This window comes from Electrophorus electricus, unplaced genomic scaffold (genome assembly GCF_041902795.1).
Source record: "Electrophorus electricus isolate QZ-2024a unplaced genomic scaffold, ASM4190279v1 Scaffold320, whole genome shotgun sequence".
NCBI classification, from domain to species: Eukaryota; Metazoa; Chordata; class Actinopteri; order Gymnotiformes; family Gymnotidae; genus Electrophorus; species Electrophorus electricus.
In genome coordinates, this window is record NW_027658606.1 from 13,549 (window position 1) to 24,707 (window position 11,159).

At 40.6% G+C, this 11,159-nt stretch overlaps 1 protein-coding gene across 1 annotated transcript; it reads right to left on the reverse strand.

Moving 5' to 3' along the window:
• Positions 1 to 2,045: 2,045 nt before the first annotated feature.
• LOC145655715 (conserved oligomeric Golgi complex subunit 7-like) lies at positions 2,046 to 10,069 on the reverse strand. The gene is made up of 18 exons (XM_081709200.1): positions 9,655 to 10,069; positions 9,098 to 9,315; positions 8,856 to 9,004; positions 7,532 to 7,648; positions 7,268 to 7,436; positions 6,960 to 7,042; positions 6,747 to 6,869; positions 6,414 to 6,612; positions 5,793 to 5,920; positions 5,506 to 5,660; positions 4,945 to 5,061; positions 4,753 to 4,818; positions 4,461 to 4,641; positions 4,103 to 4,243; positions 3,914 to 3,997; positions 3,678 to 3,792; positions 3,224 to 3,367; positions 2,046 to 2,600 (listed from the first exon to the last, which is right to left on the reverse strand). Exons 2-18 carry the CDS (start codon positions 9,261 to 9,263, stop codon positions 2,434 to 2,436), a joined length of 2,304 nt encoding a protein of 767 aa, XP_081565326.1. The 5' UTR covers positions 9,264 to 9,315; positions 9,655 to 10,069; the 3' UTR covers positions 2,046 to 2,433.
• Between the last annotated feature and the right edge of the window lie 1,090 nt (positions 10,070 to 11,159).

An 11,159-nucleotide genomic window follows, 5' to 3' on the forward strand; every position in this document is an offset into this window, starting at 1 on the left:
CTGCTATGAAAGACAATTATTACACACACACACACACACACACACACACATATATTTTTATATATATATATATATATATATATATATATATATATATATATATATATATATATATATATATATAGACAGGAGGTGAGGCACAGAGAAATCAGTGCATTTAATAGACCTTATGACCTACAGACCTTTTTTTATTGAGTACATACATTAACAAGCCAGAAGGGGGAAAAAAACCTTTAACACAAATTTTTTTGTGTTAACACAAATATTTGTTTTACTTAATATGTGTTGTTTATATCTTTGGAAATACTTATTTCGTAACTTATTGAATGATTCATATTTTATAAAGAGCATTTATTGTACATATATAGTTTTGTTTCATTCTGGAAGAAAAGAAATGTTTTTATTTTTTATTTTCATGAGTGACATCAGTCTTATTTTAGAATGTGTAAAACCACTTTGGTCCAGGGGTCACAAAGTGAAGCGTTATGAATATTGTAGAGCATACTTCCAGGAAGAAGTGAGAATACACGCACACATACACATCCAGACACAGAAGCATAGGTATGATTTTTATTTGGGGAAACAAAAACAATAATTTATTTCTGTCTGAATTTTGTGATGAGATGAACTTGTTTCTGATGTACTCATGGTCATAACACTTGCGTAAACTGCCCTGTTAACATTATTCCTTTGGGAATTATCAGTCTGCCTGTATCCTTCCATTGTGTTTTTCTGTGCCTGCTGTTAGAACAAATGAACTGGCCACCAGTTCCTGTGTGAAGCATTTGATTTGCTGTACTTGAATTAAGGATATGCAATCTTCACCACTCTGACCACTGCCAGCCCTCCCGATCAATCAACATGATCAGTAATTAATATGATTAAAGTGATTAATAACCACGTTGTGCTTTCGTTAACGTCTTCCCCTGGTGTGTGCGTGTGTGTGTGTGGGTGGGTCTCACCCTATAAGCATGTATGTATTCAAGCAAAGTTTCCTAAACATCTCCCCAGGCCCTTTACCTAGTCCACATTTCCAGAATGCTTGGGACAAGTTTTACTGGTCTGATTGGATTAAAAAAAAAAATATGGACTGTATGGAGAAGCTTCATATCAAAGTAGGGGTGAACAAAAAGATGGCACACATGCAATCGCAATACAGATTGTTTTTTTCTTTTTGTTAGACAGATTTAATGTATAACTACCCAGATAGTGGTATTTACAAGGTGACATGTACACAGCACATCCCTGCACACTATTTAATGCAACCATGCATTGGTAAGACACGGTGAACCACAGACAGGGAGGGTCCTGCACATAGTGCGAGGTTTGGACGAGAACAGATGCCAAGTTACTTTCCAAATAACAGAACAGCTCGTAAATGTAATTCATGCAGAACTTGTACCTTCACATCAAATGTTGTGATTTCTTTCAGGCTGTCAGGCTTAAAACAGTAAGAATGAAAGCGATGCCCGGTTTGCAGGTTAAATTCATATCAAACACAAAACTGAGCATTTTGAAGCAGATATTTCAAGAACGGGTTTAACTAAGTCCACTGGATTGTGTAAAAAAAAAAAAAATCAATAAAATATTAAATTGATGTCATATTTCTAAAAAATGTGTGGTTTCATTCTTGACATTTACTTGCTTTGAAATTAGATGCAGTGGAATGCATGTGTATGCTTTGGTTTTTAAAAGCATTGCTCTAAAACTTAATTCGTGTTCTCTGATTGGTTAAGGTGCCAACATTTGTACCTTGCTTGCCTCATCCCCAAAGGCTTTTCATCCCCCTCCACAGGTCAATCATGATACAGCAACCAACATCATAAAGGGGGTTTCAATGTCCAGAACATGCAAGTTGTGTGAAATCATCATCATCATCATCATCATCATCATGAAGTGCAAAGAACTTAATTTTTCCCTATAACTTAAGCTGAATAATGAGTTGTATGTCCTTCGGATTTTTATTCATGCCGATTTCTGCATAATATAGTTTTTCAACAGACAAATTTAGTAGTGAACACCATATACCTCAGACAACATAAAAATTTGTTTGACTGTTTATTTTTTGTTAACAAACATGAAGAAAAAGGAACCATGGAAACAGTCAAACAAAAGGGACATAGAAAGTACAGCACTAGTGTAGTGTTCTGTGCATGAAAAAGCTCCCAACAAGCTCACCTGGAAAAAACTCAAAACCTCTGATTTTTACATTAAGCCACGATGGTTACCACACTAACACTTCTCCCCAATGACCACAAGCCCCTAATAATAAACCACATCCATGTGCAGTGGACTTTGCATATCAACTGCCATCCTCAGAAGGGTTAGCGGTTTTTTGGTAAGGTGCAGATGCCAGCGAGGGGACAACAGAGCACAACAGACAGCGAAATGAGGACAGAAAGCCCTCGACGTTCCCCATTTCCAATGAATCCACTAGCAGTCCAACCCTCGCATGGCAGCGATGGAAGATGAGAGCCGCCGGGGGAGGGGCTTGGCAGCCTGTCGATAGTCCTCAGGTTTGGCGCGGAGGAGCACAGCAATGTTCTGGAGGGTTCTGGTTGTTTGCAGCCCCAACGCATCCATCACGTTACTCAGGTAGTCTGTTAACAACCACATGCAAAAAGCACTTTTACACACCATTTGGCCACAGATAAATATTTTACATATTTTTAATCTTTTACACATATCTTTTATTTTTATCTTTTTAAAATGTTGTTTTTAAAATCATCACTTTTTAGTTTTTCATTAAATATGCACCAAAAGTGATAAATGAAGAATGCTGAGATCAACAGAGGCCTCAGTGTTCTTGATGCACACAATTTTTAACTTCCCTGTCTAAACACTGTTCTCTAAAAGTACTGTACCCTTTGTGGAGTACAAAAGGCCATGAAAAAATGTCAGGGTTGTTTACCAGTGAGATCTTATATTTTTAGCCTACATCTCCGCAGCCTGTATCTTGTTTTCTGCATATTAAATATATATGTGGGTGAAACCTAACCTTCAGTCAAGGTTAAATTGTTCGCAAATAAACAAACTGAATAAAAGCCTTAATTACCGTAATAACAGGCATGCCTAGAAAACCTGATAACATTAGTTCAAGACCCCATTTATAAAAACACATGTTTGACTCACTTCTATGTTATATTTAATTATTTATTATAAGGCTTCTTAACAAATGCCACTATGAATCTCAATGACTAAATTAAACATATCGGTATAATACCGATGTCAGTAGCCAGCTGTTTAGTTGCGTGAGGACTCAGTTCGGGAATCTGCAGAATGACATCACAGTAGGTCTGCATGGTTGCTCTGGCAATAGATCCCAGCCAGTAATCTGCAGTGTTCTCCAACTCTGGAACATCATCACCTAAAGGAAGGCCACATCTTTAGTTTATGAGCCTGTATGAGTATGTTTTTGTGCCTTGCTCTAGAGTGTATTTTAGTTTGACTGTAGTCATGTGCAACTAACAACTATTATAGTCAAATAATCTATTGATTATTGAAGTGAATAATCAACTACTTGGCTGCACAGTTACTCAATGGATCTTATTAAGCCATCAGCTTTTAAACATAACTTGAGATAGTTTTAGGTATGTGCCAACTAACAATAAAGGCCATAAAGATGAAAACTTCATTCAAATATAGATATTTGTAACTTTCCTGCTGTAGTTGTGTACCTTGTTCTGGAGGGTAGGGTAGTTTGCCTGTGCGCAAGGCCAGTTCCAGTGCTGGATCCTCCTGAGTCACAAATGGCTCCAAATGCAGTGGCAGAGACATGATATACTGCCCAATCTACGCATGCATGCATGCGCACACACGCAGACATTTGCAAACAGACACACACATGCATGCAGTTACCACTTCAAGATGTATAATCTATATTTTGTTTATGTGTTGTGTGCTTGCATCTTACATTAGTAATGTACTCCTGTGGTGAAAGACTGAAGGTTGGTAGATCCTCAGTGAGTGTTTCACGCAGACCAGTAGAACAACGTCCCTACAGAGTCAAACATTACCTCTCTCACACGCAACATTACCACTCACACCCAAATACACACACATGCATGCACACGCCTACACAGACATGTGCATACATACCCACCTCTGGCTTGTTGACAAGGCAGAGCTGGTGTTTGATCTGCAGGAACACAGAATCAAAGGCAAGTTGGGTGGCCTGCTGATTCAGACGAGTCAGAGCAGAGCGAGTGTCAGATAGCAGGCTGGAGTGACCAGTGCCTTTCTCCTAGAAGACACACACACATACATACGCACACACATGCAACCTACATTTAAAAGAGTAATACATGCATATATTTGGTACACCTGAATACCCCTGTAAATCTATGTTGGTAAAGTATAGCTAAAAGTTCCTGCATGCATTCACTGTATTAGAAACGAGAGCAACACCTGGCAAACTGCTGCTGTTCCACTCTAAAGAAAACTCATTCTAATGGACAAACCTTGAGGGTGTGCAATGTTTCCAGCAGGTTATTGTAATCTGCTGTGCTGCTCTGCTGTAGATAGTTATACTCCTGCCATGGATTCTTCTGGCTCCGCCTCTCAGCCCCACCCTCCTGCAGACCACTCAGGCTACGTGGATTAAATCCCTCCCACAGAAAACGCCCTGCCTTTCCTAGAATCCTGCCCCACACCATGCAGAAGAGGAAATGGAGGCACAACAATTATAAAAATCACCAAAAAGTATTATTACACGGCATGCACTTTACAGATTTTTCTATTTTTTTGTCTTACTTGTTTGATAGCTGCTGCTCAAAAGCTCCACAATGTCTGAGAAGCTCCCCACAGGTTGCGATAATTCTACAATCAATAAAAAAAAAAAACACTAAAAACTCAAGAGGCAAATAATAATAAAACATTGTTACACAAACTGCAGCCTTTACAGTCAATCCTTTGTGGTTGCCTATAGCACAGTGTTCGTCCCACCTCACAGAATTCTGGAAAGCCGTCCAGTCATCAGTAAAAACCTCAGAGGTGGGCATGTCCTCTAGCTTACACTTCTTCCTGATTGACTGAAGCGTGACAGAGAAATCTGACACATATCTGCATAAGAAAAAAAGGGGGGCGAGAGAGAGAAGACTTTATACAAACCCAAGACAAATCTTAAAATAAACAAAGTAAAAATAAATTAGATGTAAAAATATTCCAGTAGCTGCTTGTCCTGAGTTGACATTATGTTGGCATAACAGAACTGCGCATTAGGCTAAACTGTGGCATAAATTTTGGCCTAAATCAGTCCCTTAATAAAACATTAAAAACCCCAAAATCAGCATGTTGGAAGGCAGGGCAAAATCCCAGCAATAAAGTCGGTCACCTTCAATGACCTCACATGGGCTGAAGCAATCACACAAGTGAAAAAAATAACCTGTTGAATCTTTGCTGTGGTTTATTTTTGTAGTATTGTTTTTCACAAAATGTTTGCACTGCACACGAGATCTTGCATGAAAAATGCTACACCAGGAGTAGTATGTGTGTGCGTGTCCATACTTGCTGAACAGAGCCCGCAGTGCTTTGATGAGGCCACGCATTCCGAGGCCATCTGTGAGCTTCACACACCGATCTACTGCAGCCGCTGCCAGGCCAAACACCTTCTGCACTGAGTGTGTGAGCTCCAACACACAGTCCAACACCTCCCCACGCTCCTACACACACGTGTGCGAGTGTGCATGCAGGCACACACACACAAAGTTGGAACATTTCTTATTTGAGTGATCCATTGATCAGTGATAAATAGGTTTTTGTGAGTAGTTGCACGTGTGTTTTTGCTTACTAACCAGCGGGACAGCACTGAGTTGAATCAGGAGATTTGTCTCCTCAAGGTCTCCATACTGCGTCTGATAACTCTTATACGGTGAATACACAGAGGACACCAGCTCAAACACCTTCAGCAGGTTACACTCACCTAGAAAAAAACAGTTGGGTGCACAAAAACCAGTGAAGATTTTTAAAAGGTTAAGAGCATACTACAAACAGCTGCAATCCCAGCCATACTGACATGTCTATAATGTAAAACTGATCACACTTCCAAAATGCAGAAAAATGGAGATGTGTGAGAGACCACGGAATGCTGAAAAGAAACAGAACCAATGGGTCCTGGTGCTTAGCATAACTCAGCTACATCTGTCATTTTGTCTTCAACACTAAACAGAACACTAGAATGGCAAGAGGCACAAAGCACAGTCTACCGTCCCAAACCTTTTGCGGCAGAATGGACAGAGTTTTGTTGGGCCTGTGACGCCAATCTGATATGCTATTGGTTTTCAGATGCATCAGTAAACATGACTAGGCAACGTGTTTGTGATTAAAAGTCCCCTTCTTCAGAAAAACAGCACACACTGCATACGAGAGATCAGCATGATAATCAGAACCCCATCCACACTCCCTCAGTCACAGACCGAGATGAGGCTGCATGGCTGTCTCGAGGCTGCGGCTCAGGTTTACTGCTGTCTGGTGGAGCTCCAGGAGCATGTCCAGACGGCTTTCCACCGGGCAACCCCCCAGCACTGCTGCAATGCTTTCTGGAATAGATGGAACCATGGCACCAAGGGTTTGGATCAGCAGTACTGTCACCACCTCATAGGGGTTCTTAAACACCTGCACATGCATATAAACAGACAAAGAGACCCAAACACACACGCACATGATCCTTCACTTAAAAATAGTCAAGGCATGTTTTATCGCAAGAAATAATATGCTAAGAAAACTGCTAATTGTGTGTGCATGTATACCTGGCTGCACCACTGCAGCTGTGAGTACCAAGTTGAGAGGAGTGTGTCATAGAACTCAGAGAGCTGCTGTTTCAGCGGCACGTCAGACTGACACACACTCTCCCACACACTCAGCAACTGTACCTGACACACACAAACACAGCCACAATATGAAAAACTGCAGAAAGGCCAGCACTGTAGAAGGATAGGTTTAGTAAATGTGTGTGGGCCTACCTTGTGGCATTTATAGTAGTAAGCAAGTAGCTGAGGCATTCTGTCCATTTCAGTGAAAACTTGCACAAAAAGTTTTGCTTGATCTGAGGAAAAAACCCACACTGATACTCAAAGATGCCCAACCAGCTCATTAAGAGGTTTCAAAGTGGGACATACTGCTATTCTTACCAAGGCCCTAAATATCAACACATCATGCTACCTGAACTTCTGAAAGCATGTGCTAAATTTCACTGACTAACATGACAATTACTGTGTGTGTGCGTGTGTGTGTGTATGTATGCGTGCGCACGCGCACACACGCACGTCACCTGTAGAGAGCGTGTTGAAGGTGGAGACGATCTGTGGGCTTGCAAGAGCCTCTAGTCTGTTCTTTAGAGCTTCCAGTTGCACACACTTCTCACTGTAATCTGGAGTGTCCACTAGCATGGCCAGACTGCCCTGCATGGCTGCCAGTTTACTGCTGATTACAGCCACGTCCTGAACACACAAACAGACAAGGTGTAATATAAATTAGACCAGGCTGGCAAAAGGCACACGCACACATACACAATCACAATCACACACATACATACCTGTGTCTTGAAGGTTTCCTCAATGTCTGCACTTAGTGTGCTCCATTTATCTGCTTCTTGTAAGGCTTCAGCAGCTAACTGCATCCTGGACTTTACTTGGTCGATTTCTACCAGCACCTTCAACACACACACGTTAAAGGCATACTCAGAAATACTGCAAATACAAGACACAGCCCCACTGCAATGATTTCAATCCAATGTCTTCTCTTCCTTGACCAGAACTGATGACTGTACAGCTGATCTGGTAGTATTAATTTTCTCACTAACTGCAATGAGGTTCTGTGGTGAATGCTGGTTTGAATCCCAGCTGGGTCTGATCCTGGAGTGTACTCTGGATCAGACCTTGCTCTGGATCTAGGTCTAGAGCCAGATCAGACCTCATCTGCAGGCTCTCAGCAGGTGTTCCACAAGGCTCAGTCCCTGGACCTCTTCTCTTCTTTCTCTAAGAGGGCTAATAACCTCACATGGTTTCTCCCACCACGGTTCCCACCTCTGTCATCTCGTAAAGCAAAACCCCAGTAAGACAGAGTTATGATATTGCATATTGCACGTTATACCTGCCCCTTAACATGATCTGGTCATGTCCTTTGAGCATTCACTGTTCTTTGCTGTCCAAAAAAGTACAAAACTCATGTGTGGTCTTGGACAACCAGCTATCATTCTCTGCTCATGCAGAATAACTAGTACAAGCAGATTTCTATGGTACATCATGAGGATGCTTAGCTATTTCTTTCTAAAGAGGCTATTCAGCTGGATGTCCAGTCCCTTGTCATTTCAGGACTGGGCTACTGTAAGTCTTGAGATGTACATATACATATGCCATTACGCCCTCGCAGATGACCCAGAATGCAGCAGCATAATTCATTCATTTAATCTTCCCAAGTTCATGCACATCACTCCACTGCTATAATCTCTTTACCAGCTTCCTGTAGTTACCGTATCAGATTTCAAACCCTGACATTATAGTCTACAAAGCCAAAAACAGACCTGTATGATGCTACCTTAAAGCACTGGTGTTACATAGACTGAAGATGCACCTCTTCAAAAAGTACTTGAACAATCCACAGACACTTCAAAGGCATGTAACTTATTATCCATTTAGTTGTTACCTTTAAACATATAGATATATATAAAAACAAACAAACAGAAAAATTACTGCTGTTGGGTCTTGTATCAAGACCCAAGGCTCTAAATTGACAGCATCAACAGACTCCAGCATAGGTGTGTTCACATCAGGATAACTTCCAGAGAACCAGACCACTGCAGGCTATTCTATATACAGAAATTTTCAATCAACATTCCAGTTGTGTCTGTAGGTTGCTACCTGCATGGACTGCACTGTGTCCTGTTCAAATTTCCTGATGTCTTCTTTCACCATAATCATCTGGTCCTTCAGGAAAGAAGCTTCTTGCTTCAGAGCTTCTACATCCCTCAGCACGCGTGGCATGTTCTGCAGCGCCTGGATGCTACTCTCTGAAAACAGCAAGAAAAACCACGAGATATTGTTAAGGATTATTTAAAAAAATAATTGTAGACGCCAGATGCACTGTGGAATGGAATGATTACCTTCTATGGAGTTATTAACCTCCTGAATAAACAGCTGAAGCTTCATGACTAGTGTCGCCGCGTGAGCGTCCGCTTTTCCTGGCGCATCTTTCTGTGCCACTTTGAACGCACCGTTCACCCAATCCTTTACGTCAAAGTCATCCGCCAGAAACTTCGAGAAGTCCATATTTACGTCTTCAAAGGGCAATCTGCTCCATCCCTTTTACCATCTTGAAAAACTGTTACGTTCAGAGAAAAAAATAAAAATTAAAACCACAAGCGCACGAGATAAAACCCCATGCAGTCGTTTTTAGTTTCAACCTGCCATTAGACCTGGTATCGCCGATCTTACTGCAAATGCGCCACTTAGCTAGCTAGCTAACCGCTATATTCTGGTGCATGAAAATCGTACACGTCCAACTAGAGGTTTTAATTATGTAATCTAATAGACTGTGCTATGTTCGACTGGCTACGGCACAGATTTAAACGTCATGATTAACAGTTATGCTTAACCAGATACCATTAATGTGCAACTACCGATGCGTAAAGTAAATTAGCCAGCTAGCTAGCTACAGTACCTGCGGTTCGTGTCAGTTCAGTCAGTTCTGTAATTTTTCCCCATTCCTGGCTTAGATACGAAGAGAAAATAAACAGCCCAAGAGAACGAAATGACCATAACAACCAGATACAGCTCAAGTAAGGCAATCGCCTCCTCCAGCGTTAAAGTGGACGTAAACTTAAGCCTAAACCGAATACTGAAATCTTTACAGCAACTTCCTGGTTGCACCCAAGTTATTGTACCCCCGCGAAAACACAACTATGGCAAAGTTCCAATTGATAGCTATTGATAGTGTTAATCCTGAATTTCACATATCAGGTCAAATAGAAGGTGCGTGATTTCATATTTGGAACATTATAAAATATCTCAATATGTGCTGAAATCCATAAGTAGGTCGGTAAACTGTCATAGCTCTCATCATGAACGACGCAGAGACAAATGACGTGGCTGAGTGTTACATTAAATATTTCACGGGTAGACCTCATCTGATCGTTGTGTCCACTGCAGGTGTAACCAGCCTATTCTGTCCACTGGTGGACACCCGTTGTTGTGTTCCGGCAGTGTTAAAATCACGAGGCAAAAAAGGTCCTTCATCAGCTGTGCAAGCAAAGTGTTTTTGAAACTCTAGGAGGTGAAATCAGTTTATTCTTAATAAACATTCATTCTGAAGGGTTCAAAAGTTCTGAAAGTGTAGACCAATTTTCTCTACGTTTTCTTACTTAATTGCTGCCATAGCAAAAACTGGTAATACAGACACAAATACATAATTACAGGAAATGACAAAATCCTTCATTCTAATATTAATATTCTTTAATGTGTGTGTTTGTGTGTGTGTGTGTGTGTGTGTGTGTGTGTGTGTGTGCGAGAGAGAGAGAGAAAGTTAAACTAAAAAAAAGAAGAACTAAAAAGATTCTTCACCCTGCCTCTTATAGTGGGGCCCCAGAATTTTGCGGTACACCACTGACTACATTAACATTACATACAGTTGTGTTCAAAATAATAGCAGTGTGTTAAAAACGTGAGTAAAGCTCAGACTCCTTATAATAGTTTTTATTTCCATGCATTGGGAACACTGCACATTATATTCTAAATCAAAACATGAAGAAAAATGTATCAAATTTTAAATTACTTTACAGAAAATGAAGAAAAATGAATATTGGGCTGTTAAAAAAAAATAGTGTCTGCATTTTTCTTCACAAACTCAAATATTTACTGTATAAACTGAAAAATCTTTAGGATTTAGCATTGCTGTGAATCACTAAACTAATATTTAGTTGTATAACCACTGTTTCTGAGAACTGCTTTACATCTGTGTTGCATGGTTGACCAACTTCTGGCACCTGTGAACAGGTATTCCAGCCCAGAATTATTTGACAATTTTCCACAATTCTTCTGCATTTCTTGGTTTTGCCTCAGAAACAGCATTTTTGATGTCCCCCCACAAGTTTTCTGTCGAATTAAGGTCCGGGGATTGGGCTGACCACTCCATAATTTTAATTTTGTTGGTCTGGAACCAAGATGCTG